This window comes from Scleropages formosus, chromosome 7 (genome assembly GCF_900964775.1).
Source record: "Scleropages formosus chromosome 7, fSclFor1.1, whole genome shotgun sequence".
In the NCBI taxonomy this organism is placed as follows: Eukaryota; Metazoa; Chordata; class Actinopteri; order Osteoglossiformes; family Osteoglossidae; genus Scleropages; species Scleropages formosus.
In genome coordinates, this window is record NC_041812.1 from 2,713,895 (window position 1) to 2,739,650 (window position 25,756).

General features: G+C 44.5%; 2 protein-coding genes across 3 annotated transcripts; both read right to left on the reverse strand.

The window, feature by feature from the left end:
• Nucleotides 1-1,241: 1,241 nt before the first annotated feature.
• gorasp1a (golgi reassembly stacking protein 1a) lies at nucleotides 1,242-7,738 on the reverse strand. 2 transcript variants are annotated; one of them, XM_018741765.2, is made up of 10 exons: nucleotides 7,616-7,738; nucleotides 6,671-6,814; nucleotides 6,152-6,232; nucleotides 5,197-5,400; nucleotides 4,649-4,735; nucleotides 3,895-4,025; nucleotides 3,680-3,824; nucleotides 3,325-3,454; nucleotides 2,764-2,901; nucleotides 1,242-2,685 (listed from the first exon to the last, which is right to left on the reverse strand). In XM_018741765.2, the coding sequence occupies exons 2-10, from the start codon at nucleotides 6,731-6,733 to the stop codon at nucleotides 2,414-2,416; spliced, it is 1,251 nt and encodes a 416-aa protein (XP_018597281.1). In that variant the 5' UTR covers nucleotides 6,734-6,814; nucleotides 7,616-7,738; the 3' UTR covers nucleotides 1,242-2,413. The 2 variants fall into 2 exon arrangements, with proteins under 2 accessions (XP_018597281.1, XP_018597282.1); XM_018741766.2 differs by lacking the exon at nucleotides 7,616-7,738 and having other exon boundaries at nucleotides 2,764-2,898; nucleotides 6,671-6,942.
• Nucleotides 7,739-12,130: 4,392 nt separating this feature from the next.
• LOC108928012 (cysteine/serine-rich nuclear protein 1-like) lies at nucleotides 12,131-24,896 on the reverse strand. Its single transcript, XM_029253353.1, has 5 exons — nucleotides 24,676-24,896; nucleotides 15,946-16,145; nucleotides 13,976-14,235; nucleotides 13,452-13,748; nucleotides 12,131-13,166 (listed from the first exon to the last, which is right to left on the reverse strand). The coding sequence occupies exons 2-5, from the start codon at nucleotides 16,118-16,120 to the stop codon at nucleotides 12,192-12,194; spliced, it is 1,707 nt and encodes a 568-aa protein (XP_029109186.1). The 5' UTR covers nucleotides 16,121-16,145; nucleotides 24,676-24,896; the 3' UTR covers nucleotides 12,131-12,191.
• Between the last annotated feature and the right edge of the window lie 860 nt (nucleotides 24,897-25,756).

Consider the following 25,756-nt stretch of genomic DNA (forward strand, 5'->3'; position numbering starts at 1 on the left):
TAAAAGCATGCCAAACAGCCGTAGCTGATATGAAGTAACATTTTATTTTCAGGTGTCATGTTTAAGGTCTTCGTTTTTTTTTTTTTCCACCCCCCTCTTTTTGGTCAATATCTTTATTCCCCCCCCCTTCATATTTTTATCCCTGACAAGATCTTGCCAAAGTCTGTTAGGGGAAAATTCACAGGTATAAAGCAGTGGTACCACTATGACCCTTGACCTCATGTAGGGGAAAAATGAAACATCAGCTTGACTGTGGGCATCTAAGGAGGTTCACCTGTAGTCTGCAGTGGGGGCTTCAGGGAGATGAGCAGATTACGACCTGCAAAGGGGAAGTAAAGCCGTCTCACCTGCTTATGGATTTTTCCTTTATGCAACATCTTTTATGTTGTACTCTGTGGATAATGATGTATATAGCAGCCGTTGGTATTTGAGTGCACAGTGTTGTAGATAAGTGTGTCTGATCCTGGAGTGCCTGAAATGCTTTCCCCTCCCCCATTCCTTTCATTGTAGGAATCCTTGATGAGTTATTTTGCTAAATCAGTGCAAGTGACAATGTGCTCAAAGTACAATGTACAACATTGGAAAAAACCCCAGAAAATCCACAGGGTACTCCAGGAACAGGGTTGTTCAGCCTTGATGTATGAATCATGGCAACTGTATTATATTTCATCTGAAGACGACAGACGATATTGCTTTTGGTTTGGTCCAAACAAAACTTTTAAAGGAATCTGACATTGTTGTAAAAGCTGTATATGATAAACTATGGAATTACATAAAGATGCCATATCCATAACCCTTGTAATATTTATCTCCCAATGTTGGTTGTAACTATATATGTAGCATATTTTGGTTTAATTACTGCTTAATAAATTGCCCAAAATAAAGAGCTACCGGATCATTTCCTTACTGTTCTTCCTGTTAACTGAAAAGCGTGAACAACTGCTCACTCTTGGAAATGAAAATGCATAGAAGGTTTGGAACATTGACAGATACAACTCCAAAGTTGCCAAAGAACCCAAACCCTTTGTGTACAAGGAATGTTAAAATACACACTGGGTTCCCCCAGGGCTTTTACTTGTAACTTTCCCCATCTGTGCTACTATGGTGGCAGATGAAATTTAAGTTCTCTTAACATAGCAATTTCAACAGTCATCCAATAGGAGCTCCACTCCTACATTACATTTGTTTCCCCTTTTTTAACCTCCAACAGACTATATGTTGTGGCAATTAAGAACCTCAAATTATTCAGATTACTTTATTAATTGTTCCAGTTTTGCCCTGTTTTTCCTTCAAAAGCTGAAGGAGACATTCAGACTCCTAAAGCACAGATACAAATCTTTTCCCAAAAGGATCAATGTTCGTAACAAAAAAAAAAAAAGTGTTCTAATCAAAGCAAATCAGCACATTCTATGGAACTTTAAAAAATAACTATAGACTAAGAATTTAGACAAAGCACCTAAAAATCCCCAAAATTATCATTACACTATAAAGAATACATAAATGTGGATTTGCATAGCCTTCAAAAAAAGATTTTACACAGCATTTGTGTGCATGAGATTGTGGTCATTATAGCTTTTTGAGAATTGCTGGGCTGGATGTGTGTATGTGGCAATGAAGAGCTAATGGTTATTCGACTTTGCATATTTGCATTGGGGGAGGGAGAAAAATGTACCAGTTATGTCCAAAAATATTACACTACATTTTTAATTACAACATATACTTTGAGTAGCTCTCTGTATCCTGCATATATAACCACAATATACTAAAATCTTTGTTTAAAAACTAGAATAAAAAATTTGTTTTTGTGACTAAAGTTGGTTAAGATGTACCTTCTCCATAATGTCACTGAAGTAACTAAAATAAGTTCAGTTTCTAAATTGCTACCCCTGCCACACAACTCCATTATTTGTCAGCGGTTGAATCTTTGGCTTACTGGTGCAAGGTGCTTCAAAAAAAATGGATACCTTTCATGGGAAATTTCTCATTTAAAATTTACATACCTGTTAATATAGCAAATGTTCATCTGTAAACTATGCTGATATTAGTGTTCTAGGCAACATTCAATGACTTGCCAAGTTTTTAATGCAATTAAATATACCAAGTAATTGCAAAAGACTATCTGAATAAATACTGATTTTAACCTTTTTAGCATTTAAAACCAACAATTTAAAAATCATCTCAAAAGTAACAATGCCCTTTGTGCATAAAATGGCAAGTAACCTTTTTTGTCCAAGCAAAGTTGAAAGTTTACCAATGGCTTCAGCTCCTTGTCCAAAGTGTTGGGGGAGGGGAGAAAAAAAAAAAAAAAAAAAACTGATTGTTCAGTGTTTCAATTCTGCTGTACAACTTTTACCCAGTGACTGATTTTAGAACCTCAGGGGACAAAGTGTGTTTGGCAAAGCCCAGAGGAAACCTACTCCACACTCAAAGCCGTAGTCTCTTCGCTGACACCCTGGGCTTCAGGGTCTCCGGGGTCAGATGTCAGCAAATCCGTCAGCTGCCTGGGAGACGGTGCCACCTCAGGCTGCAGCCTATCCACATCATCCAGACTGATGTTGCCTGTGGTGGAGTCAGCAAACTGGGAAACAGGCTCCGCCTCTACCTTTTCTTCCTCCTCCTCTTCCTCCTGAATGTTCCGCACCACCTGGCCACCTGGTAACGGATGCTCGCTGTCCGCCAATTCCTCTGAGGACAGGCAGAGACAGGTGAGAGCAAGAAGAGGTACACTGTGTACCGTCATGGGCACGAGCCCTGAAGACTCACCGATACCAGAGATGTTTTCCTCATCCTGCACTAGCAGAGCTGTGTTGGTCATGTCGATGGACGAGACGGACAGGTCCAACCTATCGGCCATGTCGGAGGGCTCACCCACGGGGGCTTCTGACTGGTTAGGGAAGCCTACTGGGCAAAACACATATCTTTAAAATACCATCCACAAAGTCTGCCAACGTACCAAATTCCAGCAAACTGCTCTTCCATTCACTGCAAAGTAAACGGACGACCCCTCAACGTGCAAGAGGAGGATTTTTAACAAGGTTTCTTAGTTAATATCTAAGGAGGGGCACTGCTGTAGTACCCCTGAGAAAGAATTTCTCCACCAAAATAACTAGCTGTACAAATGGACGAAATTCTAACCTGCACTGATTGAAGGCAACAGCTAACCCCCAAAAAATGACATTTCCTTCAAAAGACTTCAAGAGAGCAACTCATTTCTCTTTTTGGCAAAAATCCAGGTTCTGCTCCACAAACTATAGATCCCCTAAGGATCCAAGCAGCCAGATGCTAACATGCCCCATGCATCTAGTTCTCTGGGTTCAAATGCACCTGGATCCATGACTCTCTGGATTGGGGGTGGTAGGTGCGAGTCCTGAGAAGAGAGGGGTATGCCAGCCAGCTCGTGACCTGGGCTCTCTGTACCATTCTCTGACTGCAGGGGCGCAGCCAACAGAGACACCTGGGGAAAGTCGGCAGACAAAAGTTAAAAATGTCCTCCTTCTGGCAGGTGTTTAGTCACACCACCTTACACAAGTAACTGGTTAACAATCAGAGAGAGATGCTGTAGAGGTAACAGAAGAAACCTGTCATACTAAACTAAAAACAGTTAAAGACAAGACATCTGCAAAAATTCAGCCTTAGCTACGAAACTTAAGCTGCAGTTGGGAGAGAGAAAGCATCGTACCTCAGCGTACCCATTAGTGGGCAATTCAGGGGAGGGACTTCCTCCTTGCAGATGAGGAGAAGGGGACGTGGCTTTGCTCATTTTGGTGGAAACTGGCCGACTCGGGATGCGATGCAAATAGCCATAGCCGATGCCACACCCTAGACTGAAAACAGATCAGGTGTTTTTCTAATCCTACTACTGGGACAAGCTCACACATAAGCTGACACTCATACCTCCCTTCTCCACCCCATGCACCGTTGGGCGTGACCACCACCTCCCGGCAGCAGTCTGTCTCCGTGTTGTACACCAGCAGCTTCAGTGCTTTACCCTCATGGCTCTCAATCAAGGAGAAAAAGTCCTCCGACTGTGTGGGGATTAAATCATGGTATTATTACCAGAGACTGTAAACGCTCACACTCGTCAAGGGGAAAAGGGACACGTCAGAATGCTTTCAGTTAAATCTAACACCGATTTGGCCTAATGGTACTTACCTGAATTGCAAACATTTTCTTTTAGCAGTTTCTATTGACACTTTGTGGGCGTGTGAAAGGTGTGGTGTTTAATGTGTGCATACGTGAATGTGTGTGTACTTTAACCAGTGAGGGAATGTGTGGCTGCTTGAACTCTAACCCTTTAACAGTATTAATATAACTGTGTTATAAAGGCTTCATTGAACAAACTTGATATAAAGCAATACAGAAACCATCATATCATCTGCAAAAAAACTTAGTGGTGCTAAATTCAAAGCTGAAATTACATTCTTATCATAAAACAACAGGCATGTGGTCCTTCTATATATCTGACTGTCAAAAACATGGACATTCTTACTTAATTTATGGCTCCCCCATGTGGTAAATGTGTTGCATTCTATGCGAGCCCCTTCAGAACTGCCCTCACACACCTGACTATTCAACAGCCAGTTCATGAGATTTTAAACAAAGAAAACATTTGATACAGCTTATGCTGGGAGACCCAAACTATTCTTACATCTTGCAACACCTGGTCAGCTCCAACAATGTAGTCTGTGTGGGCCTGTAGGCTTGCCAGAGCAGCTGGAGAATTGGGATCCACATCCTTGAAATAAATAAAAAACACCACCATTAAATGCATTTCAAACATTAACCTTTACATAACATGACAAGCACCTGCTTAGTATAAGACTGCAAGTAAAATAATACACTGAAGACACTCCTATGAAAATATTATATACACACACACACACACACACACACACACACACACACACACCATCTGAAACCCCTTGTCCCATGTGGGGTCGCGGGGAGCCGGAGCCTAACCCTGCAGCACATGGCGTAAGGCTGGAGGGGGAGGGGACACAACCAGGATGGAAAGCCACTCCGTCGCAAGGCACCCCAAGCGGGACTCGAACCCCAGCTCCACCACAGAGCAGAACCCATTCAAAACCACTGCGCCACCGTGCCCCCCTTATGAAAACATTAATATTACAGTATTTAAATATGTCCCTTTTCCTTGATGGGAAGTTGCAGACTACGAAGTGTGTAAGGGGGGCTCACCAGAACGTGCCACACATTTTCATTGGCTCCCTGGAAGTTGGAGAAGCGGACACTGGCACCAAGCAGGCCCTGTCCTCCCCACATGTTACTGGGAACCACCTCCAGCTCACGGACCCTCATTGTTTTCATACTGTACACCTCTATCTTCACTGGCTTCTCCACGTTGGCCTTGAGCAGATCTTTAAGCATGTCGTTCTCCTGGTTCTATGGAGAAAACTGAGCTGCTCATTAAGCCCACAAAGTAAAGATAGCAGTCTTTGAGAAATCACAGTTCTCTGCTGGGGGTATTAAGAACAGTAGCAAAAACAGTATATCGATCTCCTCCTCCCTTCCTGACTTTTTTTTTTTTTTTTTTAAATGTGTGCTGACGGTTATGTGAGCCAAATTTTAAGATGTTGCTTTACAGAGAAATTTACCAAGTGCACAGTGGTATCAACTGAAAAGTACAGTATCACTATGAATTATATTAGGTACAGCTGGTAGCATAGTGGTTAGAGCTGCTGCCTTTGGACCCAAAGTATCCCCACCTCCAGCTGTAGTACCTTTCATGCAAGGAATTAAATTGTTGAGTAAAAATTACCCAGCTGTATAAATGGGTAAATAATAGTAACTACCCTAACACTGTAAATAGCTTTGGAAAAAAGCATCAGGTAAATAAAGAAATGTAAATGTATCAGACATGTTTACAGTCCAACTCATTATATATGAGTGTGTGTATATATATATATATCATTATATTACACATATTGAAGTCAGCAGATGCTTTTCGCTAAGCAACAGACAACGGAGTAAACAAAAGCCCATCCCAACATGGACAGATAAAAGACTTCAAAACACACTATAACCTTTTGAAATCTGTGACGATTCCTTCACTAACAGGTCGTGAAAAAGCACGCTTTGCATAAACTGTGCCAGAACATCAAGAATATCCAACAACCAGAAATGTTCCACGTACCAGTCTAGTATTTCCAATTGATATTATGAAATCAAAAAAAGGCTCCAAACCAGCTTTCTCCGCAGGCGAATTCTCCTGTATCTTTTAATAAAAATAAATGAACAGGTTAGATAGATAGATCAGAGGAAAGAATTTAGAAGGAAAAAAAAAAAAAAAAAGTTTCATATTAATAATTCCAGCTCCAACAGTGTGCCTTTACACATCACATGATCACATCAGAATTGTGTATTTTCCACTTGCACAAACAAAATAACATGATCCTGTACCAGGCGTCGGACTGTACATTTATTTACATCGTGGTGTTCCCTCCAAATGATCTTTACAGCATTTCCTTCCTCTATTCCTATATTCAGTCCATTAAAATGCCATTTCTGAGGTAAAAACACGCGAACGCCACCTCGGGGCTCAGTCAGCGAGCGAGTTAGTTGTGTCAGGACCATGATCGAGCCGGCGAGTGCGGCCACAATCCACATTTTATACTTATATAACATATATTATATATACACACACAGACATTACCCCATGGACGTGGTATCCATATGTGCTTCCTTCCCGCACATCCGAGCTCTGCGACAAACCCATCGTTTCTTCCCGCGGTTATTTACAAAGAAAGTCGAACATGAAGGAGTCCGTCGTCAGACCGGGGCCATTCTGGCAGATGCCCTGTGGCAGGCCAGAGTAGTAGATCACAGTGTCGTCGAGCAGTCGATCGATCGGTCGATAATCTTTGTGATGCGTCCGTCGAAATTAAACTTTATTCACTAAGTGGATACCAATTGGAGTTTTTTTTTTTTCCAGTTCATTTCCAGTTTATTTTGCTCTTCTTTAAATTAAACGAACAGTTCAAGAACCTACAATACAAGGACACTGACACAGGCAGAACAACCTAGCCAGCAGGAACAAATAAAATAAACAGAGTAGAAATAAAGAAGTTACTCCAATTAATTTTTATATTATAGCAAAATTGCACGAAAACCTTAAAATACTATAGTAATTTACTGTCTTAATGACCTTCTTCTTATTATAATACACTCTAATGTGTCAATCATTGTTTAATTGCCTCAGCAAACTCCTCTATCGTTTGTCTTTAAGTCTTTTGAAGGTGTCACTTCCAGGGAAAAGTCAGTTTGGTGACGTAAAAGTGTTAGTTTACTCGTAAGCATTTGACTCATTTCCTACCAGTAGTAGTGTTTGTAGACTGACTTGTTTCCTAGTGACCTTTTTATAACGTCAGCATCGCATTCAGTTGACTAAAACTAAATTCATTTCAGCCGCATTTTAGTCATGCTGTGATATTTAGTACTGAATGTATTGGTTAAATTATCCGTGTTTTGTACATTGAGTTGGGTTTGGATTTCAAAGGAATTCATAATTGTAAACATTATTTAAAAATATACAGAAGCAAAATAGTTTTAAAAGCCATAATAAACTGTGGAAATACAAAATAAAGAAAAAAATATTTACCACATATTCAAGATGCAGCAATGTGAATGTAAAAGATTTTACTTCACTCTTCAGGCGCCAGACTATGAATCTCAACTGTCTCACTATCGATTCCAGCCAAAATTATTAGCAGACGTTCTTCCAAACGTTTTGAGGAAAAATAAAATAAATCTATGATTAAAAGGAAAAATGAAGCGTATGCATGAACGTTAAGGAAATTATTATTAATTTCAGGTTCAACAACATGACGTGAACTCCACCGCCACACGAACCGGTACTAACGGATGGCAGAACTTGCCGAAATGTGCCAACATTTTGATAGTAGCGGAGAAACAATTTTGGTAAAACTTCGGTATTACATGCGGTGCAATTCTAATTAAAAATTGAGGGCATATTTAAATAACATCGACATACTAAGCGGCGCTGCTTAATGTAATGTTAACGAAACGTAGCTCGTGCGGTAGTTATCGCCAGAAAAGTGACGAAATGCGCTTTCGGTCAACCGGTTAGAACTGGTTCCCTCCGGTTTGTACCGGTTTACTCCAGTTCTCTTACCGTCATTTTTTACGGCATATTCCGTTTTCTCTTAATCTTGCTACTGTTATACATCGACATATCGCGTTTATATGTATGTAAATCAAATACAGTAAGGAATAATGGTTCAAAATAATGAAACAAACGTCTGAGACCGTCTGCTCCGTGCAAATCATGCTGCACAAAGCTGCTGTGGTAAAACACTGGAATACAAAATTAGGGAGCTATATAATTTTCATCTGATTTTCAAGAGATTTCGTCTCATTCCAAAGTCTCATGCCTTATGCCTCATGCCTTTTGGCCTTGTTTGTCTCCACGGATGATCCTCAAAGACTTGTTGTTGACGTAGACGAGAAGCACCTGACGACCACTTTTAATCATAAATGCATATATGCATATTTTGAAACATGTAAGGTGGTTGAGACATGCGACAAAAATGGCCAGGATGAAAATAACTCCCTGACCCACTGTGTTTCCGCAGGAAGGCTTCCAGTTCCTAATGCCTCCTAATCTTATTATACACAGGCCATCTCCCTGCTACAGAAATAGGATTGATGAGTATATTAATCTTTTGAATTTTCACAATTAAATCTTACGGATGAAGAAAATCTAGCTCTCGTTTCCTGCGGCTTTCGGGAAGAATATGCAGGCTGTTTGGCGCAGAAATGGCTATAGTGATTGCATAGTTGCCCTCTCAATCCTCCAACTTGACCATCCATCCATCTCTAAGGATACAGGCTTGGCCAGGCACTGTACTTCCTCAAGTCTGGATTACAGAGATTACATTTGATTGTGGTGACAGTAGTCCATCTGGCTGTTTATTAGCAGTCAAAGACCTACTGGAAAGTAGCATACATTGTGTGATTCCTCAGCTCTTCAGCAAACCTTTTAAGAGGTTGTAACACGAGTCCTTGCATGCAAACGTTGTAGGCTACGTATAAAAAGGTAAACCCACATTCTATTTTTTTCTGCCATTTCCACATGGAAGTTATCATTTATCACCCAAACTGCGGAAATGATGCAGAAAATACACCCATCCCATGCTTAATAGGGTTAATCAGTTCTGTGAAATTAGTGTTAGGCAAATTCCTGTTGTGAGGGGATCAAATTAATATATCAAAAAATATTTGAAAACAATTACTAGCTTGTCTTTCAACATTTTGCTTTCATTTATTAATTTATCAGTAACTGCTTGTCAAATATTGCTTATTCGCAATAGTCCAAATTCTACCTTGTAATCACAGGATGCGAGACATGGTACATAGTACACTTTATGGAGGGAGATTTGGACAATTTGACTCACTCCTGTTTATGATAGTTGATCCTCCACTTATAAACTTGAGTAACAAACTTGTTTCTGATACAAAATCCAATATTGCCATGGGCTGTGGACTGCGTATGATTCAGGGGTTTAGAAACTTAGCTGCCAAGAATTTTAAAATTGAGCGGCCTCAGGTCTTGCTGATCTACAGCGTATTGGGATTCAATCCAAAGCGTACCCTAACCAACCCAGCACGGTCATGGTGGACTAGAGCTCGACTTATTTTATACCTGCTCACTAATAACTATGTTGCCACCATCATTGACATGCATAAAATAACTTGTGGTACTGTAATTAGGTGACATTTTTCATGCAAGAACCTGTTTTTCCCATTTAAATAAAAGTATTTTGAGCCCATCAGAGATTCTGAACAGCTTCTTAACTTTGAGTTGAAGGAATTTAGGATTACTCCATGTTGCATCTTGGAAATAGGAGGACATACAGTAAAATAGTCTACCAGTTCAAAGAATGTTTGTCTCAGGAAAAACATCTGGAATTAACAGAAAATGCACAACACACAGTACTTAAGAAACACTGAACATTTATTAAGTGAGACATTGTCATATTGCTTGGACGAAATGAAAACTGCTTTTATAAACAGCATGTTTACAATGGAAATTTAAAAAATAAAGCAGCCTTTTTTTTTTTTTTCTCCTCGGCAGTACCGTCTAAAGCAGAAAAATAACAAAAATGCACACATGGAAAGAGGCAAAATGTGGGAAAAGCAAAGCCTCAGATCAATACATACAATAATCATAGATTACAATAAATAGCCAGGATTGTTCTTTTCTCATAGTGAGCAATGTATTTATACAAGATCAAAAAATAAGAAACTATTTACAGAACTCAGTGCCTTCTTAAATGGCACAAAAAATACAATAAATAAAAGTGAAAGCATGACTGCAGAAGCATAAATCTTCAATGGTTCATTATGCATATGCTGAAAATTAACTAAGCAGAGAAACCCAGGAATGTAGTTAATTCTGGAGGCCTGCAAACATCTTGTGTATAGTTAGACCCTGATTTCTAACCAAGGTCAGAAATGACTTGATATGTAGCCCAAAATGAAACCTGCTACAAGGCTCCCATAATGCCTTTCCATTTAGAGCATGCTTCTGTTACAATTTTGACAATAAGGTCAGCTTTATCTTCAAGAACTACAATCCTTTTGCACGATATGAAAAATATATCATACATTCCTTCTGCAACTTCAGATTTCAGCCTTAATTCATAGTCTTCATAACACTGATCCAAGCATCTTTAGCAAATGCTCTGTCAGTCATTTCATTGACAATTGATTTATTCCCTTTTAATACAAAAACTCCAAATGCATGTTAGTGCTGTGTAATTTATATGGAATATAATCTAATATACATCAGTTTTCAAAAATGTTATAATTTGTCTTTACTAAAATAATTTCCATTAATGATTCAGATTACAATGTCTGCTTTAGTATTCACAATTTAGGTACAAAATCAAAATTATATTTACAGTTTCCTACTTTTATTCTTTACACAATAATGCAATAGACCCATAATTTAAACGTAACAAACAGGTAGGCTACATACAAAGTTCAGTCCAATACCTAAATACAGCTTTGTGTGCACTCGACTGAAACATGGTTTCTCTGCATAACAGGCACAATAAGGTCTCCAACTGTCCAAATTTCTCAATTAATTTAATTATAAATTAAAAAAAGCAATGCAATTGTAAGACAAATAACTTAGAATGAAATGGTTTTGATTTTGTATATTAAATATTTTCCAGGATTTACAAAGGAAACCCAAAAACATATTTGGGTGGAGAAAACAGTGGCCCTGTCCCACGAAACTAGACACCAGAGGGTTTGCCCCTTCTTTCCAACTGGCGTTCACAAACACAGTGCTCAGTCATGGCAGAGAGGTTCTCCAAAGCACATTGCAATTTTGGGTCTGCTATTACAAAGCACAGTGCTAAATGAAATTATGATGTGTGGTGTTTAAAAAAATAAATAGATGTACAGAATAAATTAATATTTTGTGTAATATAGCCAACAATCATATTATTCCATCTCATCTTGAGCTCTGACTAATACATGTGGTGGCTCTTAATAAATTAAGCTCGGTATAGAATATTATGTAAACCCTTTGGCCCAACATCCTAAAGAGTGTCAGATGACTTGGCTTTGGAAACAATGAGGTGGGGAAGAAGCTTGTTCAGCCAGGTTGCCAACTGTTTTAAGACTGGTGTGCAGAATAAGGAATTTAGGCAATATTAACAAGGGGATTATTTCCAGTTATGGTAAAATTCATGGACAGCACAATCGATGGGGAGACAGAGGTTCAAAAACAGTTTGGATTTTTACATATGAAAACTCAGGATTTGTCTGACTGTCGCAGTACATTTCATTAACAAAACTGAGAAAATTCCCTGAGGAGCACATTCAGTGATACTTCAAGACTAAAACAATGGGGGAAAAGGAAAATGTATATTTAAATGTGGCAGCATGGGCATGTGACTGCTGGCCAGAGAAACTTGTCAAGGAGTTGGTGTTAAACTGAAAGGCCTGGTCGATACAGGTTCCACTTTGTATCGTAACAATGTACGGTAACTGCTGAAATTCAAAAGCCCAAGAAATATATAGAAATTGCAGCTGCCTTCAATTCAAAACATTTAGAAATTTAAAAAAAAAAAAGGTTGAAAAATTTGTATGGTCTAGTCTTTATGCAAAACATTGTTTCATCAGTTATGCAACAGTTTCCTCTAGACCTTTACAGGTTCCACCATGGATGACTTGATAGCTTCTTCCAACAGCTGATTGTCCGTAAAGGTGGCAGGGGGTTCTGGGACGGATTCAGACAAACCAATCAGGGACTCTAGGAAGCAGGTGCCGGGCTCACTACCTTGGGGGAGACTGGGATAGCTAGGCAGCTGGAAGTGAAAGAAATTGTCCAAGTGATCGTACTCTTTAAAGGAGCTGTACAAGGGGCTGGGGCTGTAGTCTGGAAAATTGTCAAAGAACTCCAAGTCCGACTCTGACGAGAGGCTGAGGTCCATGTAGCTTCTGGCAGATGGATTGATGGACGGGGAAGGTGTGTTCGGGCACTCCTGGACAGAGCCACTGTGGAAGAGCGCAGTGGCTTGGTTTGCATTTTCATCGAAATACCCAGAGACGGATGAACTCCGACTGTCTGAATGCTTCACAGCAGTGCTGCATGAAGCAGGACTGTCATTATCGTTGAAGAAGTCTACTGCGGTGATGCCGCAGAACCCTGTGGATGTCGGCATCGGCCTCTGTGCTTCACCCGAGCCGTCCTCGCTGTCCGAGTCCCCGAAGCTGAGGATGCGCGCCAGTCCGTTGTCATCAACCTCCAGCTGGGTGCGCCCGGGCTGCGGGCTTCCCGCCACTTCGGAATCCTCGCTCTGGCCAGATGAGCTCGAGGAGTCAGTCATGTCGCTGCTGCAGCTGTTCTCACCAGCCGCCGCCAACTCGGGGTTGAAGTGGAAAGCAGGACCATCCTCGCCGGGAAAGGGGAAGGGGCTGGGCCTGCCCGGAGATCCCTGTGGCTGCGTGCCATCCTCAGCGTCGGAGCTCTCCTCCAAGCGCTTTTCCAGTTCCAGCTTCATGATGGTGTGGATGTAGTGGGTCTGGACCCGGCTGGAATTGAACTCGATGCGGCCCTCTGTGTTCCCGCAGCCATCCCTCGTGCAGCCGCAGGGGAACGAAGAATGGTCCATCTGTCAGATGAAGGAAGGGGGGGGGGGGGAGATGAGCAAGGAAATCAAAGTCAACTTTGTCATTCCCACAATATGTCTAGAACATATAGGAGTGAAATGTCATTTCTCCTGGACCATGGTGTGGACACTAAGAACATAGAGATCAAGATATACATTTATCAAGTGCAGTGCTCAGAAAGATCGACACACTCAACATGACACGAAAAATAACCTTCTTTGACCTCACACATTCATCTGACATGGACTCAGCAGAGAACATGCACAAGGACAAAGATGTTGTCATACCTGGCACTTGATGCCAGCTAGGCTGCAGGCACAGCTCTCGGGCTCACAGAAGCCTTGGCAGTTGCAGCCACAGTCCTCCCGGGAACGCCGCAGCTCCTGCAGCTGTCTCTTCTCCTCGCGGTCGATTTTTTTCACGCCAGCAGCTTTGAGCAGTGCGCGCCGCTGCCGTGATGGGTACGGGTGCAGGAAAGAGCCATCCTCCATGTCCACAGAGCTCAAGTCAATGTCCTCGTCTGGGATGTCTGCCACGGTCAGACAATCGGCCTCCTCCGACTCCCGAGTACCATTGTTAGTCAGCTGTGGAATGACATGTGATTAGATCCCCTTCCAATCGGAAGCCAAAATTGTAAACCCACTTGCCATTGCAGAGGAAGTATGAGGTTCTCTGCACACAACTGTGTGACATGCCTGCAAATTACCTCCGTACACAAAGTTTCAGTGAGATTTTCTTGGAAGAAGGTTGAAACTCCCATTTGCTCAGACAACCCCAGGGGCACCCCGACTTCATGGAGATTGAATCTCACCTTCATTTTCATGGCCTGCAGCTTCTCTTCCTTTAGGCGGTCCCTCAGCTTCTCCCGACGCATGCGCCGCTGCTCTGCGGCAAACTCCGACAGCGTGTACTGGCGGCGTGCGCTGTGCCGGCGCCCCATGCCCAGCGTGCAGCCACCTCTGCTGGGCACGCTGGTGAAGCCCTGGCACCGTGGAAAGAAGAAGACGGTCACCTGGTCAAACTGCACGTTGCCCCTGGGTGCCCGCTTGGCCTTCTTTAAGATGGAAGTCACTGTAGGAAGAGAAATGAGGCCATCAGGAAGGAAACCCTCTCAATCAACTAGCAGACATACAATTTCACACAAGAAAATTAACCTATAAATGGCCAGCGCTTTAGAGTTTGTCAAGGTGATATGGAAAAACAGCTCATTAAGACTGAATGACTAACTCCAACCGTAAAGTGTAGGGTAAGTAGAAGCTTCTGCTCTTCACCGACACACTAGATGGCGCACTAAACCAGTCAATGCTTTTCACAGGACCAGGCTGTGTGAACACATTTGGTGGAGACTCTGCCCTCTACTGGCATTCATAAATACCAACAACACATGGTGGAGCTCTTTTATTAAAAAAAGACCACACACACACACCAGGTTGCAGCCGGTGACTCATTTACTGCAGACAAGCCTCATATTGTTTTGTACTTCAAAGCAAGATCAGTAAGGATGACATTTCTGATTAGGGAAAGGCACAAACATTTTGCTAGCAAAGCTAAAGTTGTGGAATGGCAGGCAACATACCAAAAAGCTTTGAGAATTTGGAGGTTTGACACTAGTCCAGGTGAAGACCAGTTCCCTTTCTTTCGACCGAAGGGTAAACGTCCCTTTGCTTATAGAGACTGGACGTACCTTACTAATACATCTGCCAGCCACCATCATTAGCATAGCTAGGAAACCACAGAAATATCTGAACACAATCCAGGAACTCAGTCCAGCTCTTCTCATAACATCACCATACAGGATCTTCAGGAAGGCATTTCTCCAGTTCTGTGGAAGCCACCAGCTTATCTTAAACAAATAAAATGGAAATGTGGTGCACAAGTTCCCATAAAGTAGCCCCACTTGCAACTAGTTGTGCACACATCTTATCTGGGGGAACCCCACCCGAACACTGCTCTGCTCTCTGCTGCTACACAACATACATTCCTCTAATGCACTTGTTGACAGACATCATTACTAAATGTGTGGCCAGCTCTTACTAAAAGCAACTCTCTCTCATCCAAATATACAAGATATTTTAATGGACTGGGGTGCCCTTGAGACAAACTGGAAACCTTGAAGATATTGACTCCATGTTCCAGAACCTCTCCACAACCCACCATTCTTTCAGTCCATTCCCCTGCAACCATGCCCTCACTCCATCCTCTGCTCTCCTACACTTCCTTACCTTACCGTCTTTCTACACCTGTGTTGGACATGGGCCCAGCTGTGGGACAGGACTCTGCTTGCATCCTCCTTCCAAGCGTATCTCCACTCCGTAAGGGCCCTTGCGACCGATACTCTGCCAAGCCCGCCTGCGGCCATGACTGACACACAGCCCCTTTCCCACACTAATCTGCTCCTTCACACTTCATCCGGCAGGGACATTCCAGGATACGGCAATCGTTCGGAAGCCACTTCAGAACATCTTAATTTCAGAAAAGAACTGTGAGGTGAGGGGGCTGCTTTCATTTTTCTTAAAATTTAGAACAGGATGTGCAGCATTTTACATTTGCATCAACACAGATTATTGGCAATTTTAGATGTCCCAGTTCAACAATGGCACTTTCTTTGGCGTCTTTGTGTTTCACCCCTACTAGCAATTTGTCTTGTCAGCCATGGCATTGGCCGGTGTGGTGAGGAGATAAGGCCAGTTGGAGCCGAGCAGATTATCTGCACTTTGCAGTTCTCGCCTGGCTTTGAAAAAGAACGAGACCTTTTTCTGACAGGAGCAGAGGAGTACTTACCAGGCAGGGATGACGCAGGGGAGCTGGGCCTTCCTTCCAAGGTGTCCGAGAAGCAGCCTTCCCCTTCGGAGTCCCACTCAGAGCTAGCCGACGAGTAAAGGGAGGAAGGCGAAGATGAGTAGCAGCATGGGTCCTCCTCCACCTCCTCGAACTTTCTCTTATGAACACCACTCATGATGCTTCTGGGGTGGCTGGAGAATCTGTCATAAGGACAACATCATTAGAATAAAGAAAATCATGGTCTGTGCAACATTTTCAATACAATACCCTAGACATGCATCAGCACATTTGCGCCACAGCACTGTGGCTAAGCGCACATCTCTCACACCTTTACGCAGTACCAACTCCACACCCAGTGGGAAAACATTTAAAACCATCAGCTTCTAGCAGCTGTGATGAGCAGTCCGAGGAGCCGACACCAATCAACATGGATCCAAACAGCTGCAAACAAATCCTCAGATAAAAGGTCACGTGCGGCCAAAATGACGCAGTCGCAGATGCTCTAGGTGTTCATGCCACTGCTGCCCATTAGCACATCTTAAAATGCAGAGGTGCGCAGCTGAGCCCCGCACCCCTCCCCACACACTGGAGCTGTCTGTTCCCTGGTTGCGTATAGCTGTGTACTGCCCAGCTTTGTAAACACGGCTTGTGTTCGTTACGCAACCCCTGCGTGCATTTCCTGTGGCCGGCCTTTGGGGCGAAGAGCTCTTGTTCTTCACAGGAACAGACGGCCCTTTCGAGGAGCGTGGAGCCCCCCCACGCAGGCTCCAGGCGCGCCTGATACCCATTCTCACAACAACCTGCTGACCAGCCACCATCCTCAGCCCTCACACAGGAAGAGTCAATAACTGCAAGACCATAACAGCATTGTCTTAATGAGAAAACAAGAGGGTCTCTTAATATTTAAGAACATTTCAAAAACTCAAGAGCAATTCTCTTTGCGGCGTGGCCACGGCTCCTGGAAGTCAAAGACGGACATGTGCAGCGGTGTTTGAGAGCAGCTCATCGACCGCCCTTTCTGCCCAGATTACCCTGTCAGCTAATTCAGCCTGAAAGCTGCTTAAAATTTCAACAATGCCAGGGCCATTCTGCACAGCCCCACTGTGGCAATCACAAAGGGATGCTTAAATTAGCAGCTACATCGTCTTCACACACGCAGACACGTGTACCAACGCCAGCTTATTTTTGTGACTGGTATGATTTAAAGAAAAAATAAAAATACTACATCAATTTTAACGTGAACCTGGGTGTTTTAACAGTCCTGGGAGTATTCAGATAACGCGTGACATCATAGGCATATTAGCAAAGTACCTTTACGTATCGTCATGGTGATGGCACGGCATGCTCCTTGCCTGTTTATATGCAGGACCTGATGATCCCCAGCGTGAATCTCTGGGGAATCAGACGGCTGTTTACTCGCCGCCCCTCATTAGCCATGGACATCCTCTTCGGCTTAATTAGCAGGGAAGCGAGTGGGCAATGGGGGCAGCAGGCAGCCGTGTGGGGGGTGGGGCATGAAATGCAGCGTCAGACAAACGAGCGACATCAGCACAGGGCAGGAGGGGCAGTGAGCCAAGGTCCCCCCCCACCTTGCACCCCAGACCACCTTCCTCTGACCCCTCCTGCTGCTCCCAGGGTAGTGCCAGACAGACAGGCACCTCGACTGCAGTCAAACATGACGACCTCACAACGATCCCAGACTAAACCAACTTACTGCTGCTGAAAGTCATGACAGTCAAGCTCTAGGTCTTCCAGGATTCAACATTCTTACCTTGTGAGCTGTGCTCTACAGACACTTTTTTTGGTCCACTAGGTATTTACCAACAGGTAGAAGCTCTACTACATAGCCAACCCAAGAGGAACTGGTTTAGAAAAGCATACTTGCTTTCAACCTCATAAAGCAAGTAGCTTAACTGGTCATTTATTTCTTAAGCTATGACCCAAGTTCCAGCTGAGTGCACTGAGAAAGTAAGCTAAGTGCAGGGAGCTTTGACACGTGAAGAACTTGCTTTCACTTCTCACTTGAGGATCACAATCTGTGTGGTTTTTTCCTTAAGTACACCCCAAAGCAAAACAAATTAAGATTCATCCAGTGTATCAATAAATGTTAAGTCAACGTGGAGGTACCCCAGAAAAGCTACTAGTGTACCCAATTTCAGTGCAATTGAACCGGAAGACTAACTTCTTGATTTCTCCATAAAAATAGCAGCACATTAAAAAAAACAGAAAATGTGCAAGTCCTTTGATTTCAAGGCAACAGCTCTAACCACAACACCACCCGCTGCTTTCTTTCAGGCAGTTCAACAGAATGCACGAGGGTCGATGCGGCTCAAGAACCTCCGTTCATCTTTCCGAGGAAGCCACACGTAGCTTGCAGCTGCATACAGCTGGGAGTGTTGAGCTCCAGCTGGACTCCACACAGCAAGTTGAGCAAAAGCAGGACTCTCACGCTCACAAAACAAAGAGCTGGCAAGATGTGAGGAATGCCAGGCAATTTCTCCAACAATAAAGGAGGGATTCCAGAAAAGGCCACATCACTGTCTTGGGCTGAGTGATTAACATTCTGCACATTCTCGGGGTTCTTTGGGGAAAACGATGGCGGCAGCCAGGAATTCCTACCGAAAATGATGGGCGTAAAAGCAGCTAGGAAGAAAGTGCCTTTTAATTCAGCTACTCTGAAGTGTTTCAGCTGCAGACAGCTTTGATGAGGAACACCATGAAACTGTACTACCGGCATGGAGACGCCACAATTCGGTTGAGTCATGCCTGGCTGCGTGAGTGCTGAGGACAGACTGTACAGCACAGCGCTGGAGGAGGGGCTGCAAGAAGGTGACACGGGGACACCGTCTGGCACCACAAGACAAAGTGCACTGCCGTTCATCTGGCCCAGCTACATCGCACCGCCTCCTCAGGTGCAGAGTTCCAGCTTTGCCCAGGTGTAGGCGGGGCCTCCTGGAGAACAGGCTTTGGAGGCATGGGCACGCATTGCGTGCTTCCTTTACGCAGGCGCCTGCACTGTAAACAAAAGCCGGTGTACCTGAGCATGAAGCTTGAGCAACTATGCAATGAGCACTCTGCGCTGGAAATGTGCCCAGAAAAAAAAAAAAAAAAAATCCTAGTCTGCACTTCCTGGAAACCTCCCATTTCAGTACTGCAACTAGGCCAACATACTGATGAAGTTTAAAGTGTGACAGTTGAGAAAATAAACCAAAGAGATGCCATTTTTTGCTCATTTTTCCCCCCAAATATTTAGGAATGCATGTGTCCACAGCATACTGTGCTCCACACCCTGTGAGGATAGGCTATGGCCCACCGCAACCCTTCATCGGACAAGCGGCTATCGGTAACGGATTATCAGATTCTATTTGTTGTGTTATTTCTCCCCAGGTATACACTTGCAGTCTTCTGGAACACAGTGTTTCATACAGTATTCCACCAGACCACTGACCAGTACACTGCATTTTCTATTCACTCCAAAAATGACAAACACACAAAAAGAAAGAAAAACACCCCATGAACAATCCCTCGGGGTCCAAAGAGGCAGCTAAGCGAAATGTTTTAATTAAGAGCAGTGGCGTAGGGTGGGGGTGCGGAGGCGGGGCAGAACTAGGTCACTGTCTCTTGACCGAGGCGTACCTGACAAATTGGTTTGTTTAATACTGTTCGCTGAACAGAAATGACAGCACTGCTGGACATGGAGGGATTTTTTTTTTGGGGGGGGGGGGGCAGGGGCAGTGTCTATGCGCAACTACCTTCAACCCCCAGCTCATCTATTCCACTCAAAATGGGAGGCCAAGAGACCGTCTCTGTAACCTTGTAGTTCAGCAGATGGGGGGGGGGGGCAGGGAAAAGAAGTCAACAGCAAGCACGTCTCTGACCGCTTATCAGACAGAACAAGCAGCTGCTTACTATTCCAGCGCTGCGAAGGAGACCAGACACTGAGCGCGCACTGAAGCACAGCAAAATTAGCTGCGACAGAGGTCACGCAAATGCTCCTTGATGTGGGGGGAGATTAAGAGAAATATGGCTTGCGCTCTGCCGGAGCAAAGGCGATCGAAAGAGGCACCGTAGCGCAGAAGTAGAAATGTGGCTGAGGACCCAGGAAACATGTTCCACAACCCATACAAATTATAATTCTGTATTTATCTATACCTATAAATTGGTTGGAAGAAAGGTTTCAGCAACATCAAGAATAAAAAGCATACCTAGGTCTCAGCTTCTTTAGGTCTGAACTGTCACAATAGAATAGTTTACATGTAGGATCATTTCCTTATGAAATATTCCTCATTTGCACCAAGGAATCAAGTCCTTCTCAATGTACAATTGTAAATAAAATAAAGCATGGTCCCAACAATCCAAAGATGTTTTAGATAAATTACAACCATGAAGTAGCACATGAACACTGCAACAGGAATCCTCAGCCGACCCATTTCTTGTAGAATCCACCAGCACTACACCTTTAGATCTCAAGTGCAGAAACCTGAAACTGAATAAACTATCCAGATTTGAGCAGTGATCTGACCACCCATTTCCTCCAAAAGCCATCCAGATCATCTACAAGCAGAAGATCATGTCCACACATCTGTTCTGAGAGCAGATAAGGCAGGGAGGATGGGGCAGAGTCCAAGCCCCAGGTATCCAGGTAGCCTGTTCCACCTATCTGCTCACCTGGCAGCTCGCAGTGCTGCTGTGGCTCCCGTTTACTTCCAGTAATCGGACCCAAATTACAAGAAGCCGCAAGCCACGACGATCAGCTGTCTGCCAACATTAATCTCATCTCACTGCATTTGCGCCACTCCGGCGTCATTGTCTCCACCGTGTCTGACACCTCTTTGCCACCTCCAAAGCGCTCCGAGGTTCTAGCTGTTTGCTTTCCATCCTTGCAATGCTGGTATTGGGCACGGAAACCACATTCCTTCTATAGCCGAATTCCACCTTCAAACCGAACCAATTAATCAGTTATGGGATGAATTAAGTTTATTCATATCAGTGTCTCCAACAGTGGAGTCTCAATACTGATGACAGTACTAGTAACTAAACTGGCTGAATAGGAATATTTCATCCAGAGACTTGATAATTACATCAGTCACTTAAGTACAGTTAACAGTCAAACATGTTTGTACAACTCTAGTTCCACCTGAGGCAGATTTATATTTTTTATTATTATGCACAACAAAAGAGCATTCATGGACACGTTCACCAGGTGGCGCACCAATAGTAACTAGCCTCCAAGTTCCCCCCCTTCACTAAAACGTAATCCGTCACGGTACACTCTGCCAACGAGACATTCTGTTCCTTGGCCCCAGCGCCTTTTTTCCCCTTGTTGAGACCAAACGAAGAGGAGGGCGGGGAATCGGACTAAATAAATAATGCGATGGCTGGAGCCTGTAGGAATCCCATTCTGGCATCCTGGCTTTCACAGCTGAGGGTTAAGCCACAGATATTTAACCCAGATGTGCTCCTCTCGCTCCCATCACTCATTCACACACACACACAAAAAAAAAAAAAAACACAACTGGCGTTCGCACGAATCCAGAGCAGTCATCCCAAGCGTCTCAGTCACAGGCAAGGTTCAAAGTTCTGTCCACATGTGGGTACTGCTCTCCACCCCCAAGGGAACACATACAGTACTACAGGAGGGTAAACTCATGCGTCTTCCCAAAGTGACGACACTTACATTGAGCCGTTTACGCTCCGCCCATACCCTCGTTCACTGTTCTGAAATTACTAAGCGCGCCGCAGCACAGAAAGACCACTGATGCCTTTCGTTGTAAACATGTTTGTTTTATGGAAACCTGATTTATAAAAAGTGCCTGTAATTTGGACCCAAACACAGCTGTGATGTCAGTGATCCTGGGTCACGCAGAGAGCCCAGAACTCAGGCGAAGATGAGAGCCTTTTTGCTCCTTCCTCCTCGCTTTGATGTCAATTCTAACCTCGCTGCGGTTTGCTTTTCGTTTAGTTTCGTCGTCTCCAAACAGACGACTTTCCTCCGCTGGCTGCCCAGCCGTGCCGTTTCGGGCCCGGAGACGTCCGAGTTTGCTCAAGGGTCATAAATATGTTTCAGCGGGGGAGGGGGCTCCATGCATTATGCCCGTGTTAGTCACAGGAGAGCGAAGCTGTGAGGAGGCTGACACACCCAGAGTGTGCTGACACATGTAGTGGTGGGGGGGATCTGTCTGGGACGCTCGGGGTCACCCTTCGCTGCCCTGAACACACAAGCTGTACAGCAAAGCTGAAGCTGGACCAAAAAAAAGAAAGCATATGGGCACTCCCCTGCTACAGTGGCTCTCAACGACAGAACCCCCTACCCCAGCCACCCTGCCCCCAACACACAAAAGCTTGAGACACTCTGGGAACAAAACTAATCACAGGCACCCAGTGGAAAAGGCAGATTTATAGCGCTGTTGCTCGCCAAGGTGAAATGGGGGGGCCAGACATGAGTCTACAGTACAGCGTTGAGAGCCTTCCGGGGGAGAAGAAAAAAAAAAAAAAAGTTTCCCCCCCATACAGGCCCAGAAATGCCTCCCGAACAATGTCCTCTGCTCTGTTGAAAGTAAGGACCTGCCAGAACTGGGCAAGAAGAAAAGCCCTGGAGATGAGGCCCAGCACACTCCACTGAGTGACTCCTCTCAGCCTTCCATGAATAATTCATGCCGTCTCCCTCCGTGACACACTCAGGTGTGGCAAATTACCAGAAATACCCCAGACGTCGCTCACCTGCGTCTGCCCCAGAGAACTGGAAGGTCCGTTTTTGGTTGTGGAACGGCCCCGTTTTATACGTCAGACAGCAGATGACTCATTTAACTGTTCAGAATTTCCCACTCAGATGTTGTCACAGTCTGTATAAGAACACAAGAAATGCTCTAACACTGCTGCTATGCTCATTACTCAACGTCTGACAAGGTATCCGCTGAAGACCTGGAATATACAAAGCAGGGTGAAATAGCTCAACAATGACATCCTTTACAAGTGAGGCTGCATTTCTGGGTGTTGGATTCAGGAGAACAGCTTTGTTGAGGTCAGCGGGCAAAATGATGTCAGAGGCAAAGCAACACACACACACAGTCTACTGCTGACTGTGTTCCCAAGATTCTGTCTGGCATGCAGAGCCATTTAGTCACTTCAGGCTCTATGACCAGCAAGCTATAGTCTGTATGCCTTGCTCTCTCACACACACAATGCAAGAACTGTTCAAGACTACAAGCTGTGTCAGCAGACATCTATTGCAAAAATCAGGCAGGGTATTTAATTCATCCAGAGGGTCAGTCCACCAGTTGTTCTTCCCACTACCTTCACCCGCTTCCCCCCCCATAGCAAATAAATGGGGACAGCCCTGCAGGAGGCAATGTTTTTCAAGGATCATTAGATCCAACTCATCCAGAGCCCAGCAGCTCGACTAATTGACTTCTTCAGGAACAGGATGGAGCGATGAGGACAGAGGCGGGGATGAGGCCCATTCCTCTGGGCCAAACACACCCCTCACATATTAGTGTAGCTATAAAAACATCAGGTATAAACTTACATACACAAAACTCCTCAAATGACCCCCCAAAAAAAAAAAAAAAAAAAAAAAAAAAATGTTTGTGCTGCTTGTGTTCAGTTGATAAATACAAAGGTGATGCAGACACCAGGAACTACTTAATTTTTTAAAGTCAGAACTGGGTGAAATACACAGAATATTCCATTAATCGTCTCGAGTAAATGCGCATCAAGACCAGTCTTCCTCCTCCTCCGGTGTGACCCCAGCGGACCGGGAATTTCAATTACAGTTGGGATTACAATTACAAGTGCAAGGCTGAGTTCCACCGCATGACTTCAGTCAGCCGGAGCTCCTTCAGGAGTCGCTATTGTAACAAGCACGAGCGCTTTGTGTTATCATGGACACACACACACTACATTATACAAAATCAACAATTACACCTGACTACAAACCGTGGTGACTTGTACACATCGGAAGCGATCAATGCTACATTGTGATACAATCAAAACAAAGTGTGACAGAGAGTGGCGTGGACACAGCGAAAGGGGGGGGGGGGGGGGGGGGGGGGTCACTGTTGCTCACGTGCACACACGGTCCCCCACCTCCCCGTAACACAGCTCTCTCTCACTCTCTCACACACACACAGGCTGCTCGCACAGGTCATTTAAAGAACCCAGCAGCTGCTTTCACTGTCACATCACCGTCCGTGATCACGACGTTCCTCGTAAAACCGAACGTGACTTTTTAAACAAACTGTTTTAACACAAACAGAAACACCGCGAGGGACGGACGCGTCTTTAAATGTCCACGCGGCAGAAACTCGCGCAAAGACAAAACACGAGAGAGTTTTGAAGGGGGATCATTGGAGCCTCTCGGCTGCCTCACGGCAACAACAGGCTGCGACCGAAGCAGCGCGGCGCTTCAGCGAAGTGAGCGCGAGCTAAAAAACGTCCCTCGATTCGAGGAGCCGCCGAGACGCGAGACGCTCCGCGCGCGCAGCTCAAGACGCTTTTTCACCGTTTTCTTTTTTTTCCCCCAGCAAAATCCGAACCGAACCGAGGGACATGATGATTAGTGCGAGTTCTCCGCTCTAGGAGACCAACATCGCAACTATGTGGCCCGAGTTGAGTGCAGAGCAGCCCGAAAGAAGAGAGAGGGAGAACAGAGAACGCGAAACATCACAACGAAATGAAAACGCGAAACAAGAAGAAGAAGAAGACAACGTCGTCGCACGAAACGACACTCACCAGCAGGGACGCGCGGCTCTTCTCACCATTAGTTTGTCAGAATATATTCCTGCAAGTCTCTCCCAGGCAGCCCGGCGTGGACGCGTTTAAACTGCTTAAAGTCCGCTATCGTTACCCGCCTTCTTTCTGTGAGGAGACGCGTCGCAACCGTCGTCTCTCCTCTTCTGATCCAGAACGTACAGCGGCGCCGAGCTTTCCGTCCCTGGAAAAGTCCGCCCTCCCTTTTCCACCCCACGGAGCGTGTGACGTAGGCTGTGACGTATGCAACCCCCTTGCCCCTCCCGCCCCTTCCCTTCTCTTCCCCTCCCCTCCTCAGGACTTGCCCACGCGGCTTCCTGCCTTCCTGCCTTGCGAGCGCCGCTGTGCCCGCGCCGTTCCCGCTGCCCGCGCGCGCTCTCCCGCCGCCAATGGGCTTCGTCGGGTCGCGCGCGGAGACGGCGTGAACGCGGAGGGGGAGGGGGAGGTAGTGAGGTATTAATACACCATACAAACTGTTCAAAATGGAGCATAAATGCGGAAAAACTACACCCAACTACGGAAAAGGGGAAAAAAATAAAACACACATGAAATAATACAAAATCAAACAATGAAAGATACACTGTAGACAAATCTGCATAATAAATATGCACCGTAAAAACAGAAAATAAACCCAACAGTGTAGGAAATCGAAGAGAAGCAATAAAATTCCTGAAAAACCATATAATAAATTTTTTTTAAAAAAATTGGCAACGGTAAAATATAGGAAATTAGCTCAAACTAACTGAAAAACACATGACAAACTGTGCACAGTTATATGTGAAATAAACAGAGCGCTGTAGGCAATGAATGAGGATGGGAATCTACTCGGTGACGAGAAGCAAAATGGAACCTGCAGTGAAGGAATTAGCACCGTCAATTTCCCCTCTCATGCCTAATAAATTCTGCGTTAAGTTCACGTGAGCATCACGGGGAGCGGAGACGGGAGCATTATCATGTTGTCACGTTGCGTTATCGTGTTGTCCTGTTGTCAGGTTATCGTGTTTTCGTGTTATCGTGTTCGGCACCAAAGCTACGCTGTTTGCCTTTTCGCCGTGTGTTTATT

Coding starts and splice junctions, on each gene's coding strand:
- gorasp1a (XM_018741765.2), bottom strand. CDS start 6,733: ATGGGTTTGTCGCAGAGCTCGGATGTGCGGGAAGGAAGCACATATGGA. Junction 4,026..4,648: donor CTGACCAGGTGTTGCAAGAT/GTAAGAATAGTT, acceptor ATCCCCACACAG/TCGGAGGACTTTTTCTCCTT. Junction 2,686..2,763: donor GGAAAACATCTCTGGTATCG/GTGAGTCTTCAG, acceptor GCCTGTCCTCAG/AGGAATTGGCGGACAGCGAG.
- LOC108928012 (XM_029253353.1), bottom strand. CDS start 16,120: ATGAGTGGTGTTCATAAGAGAAAGTTCGAGGAGGTGGAGGAGGACCCA. Junction 14,236..15,945: donor CCCTGCGTCATCCCTGCCTG/GTAAGTACTCCT, acceptor CTCTTCCTACAG/TGACTTCCATCTTAAAGAAG. Junction 13,167..13,451: donor TAGCTGGCATCAAGTGCCAG/GTATGACAACAT, acceptor TTCATCTGACAG/ATGGACCATTCTTCGTTCCC.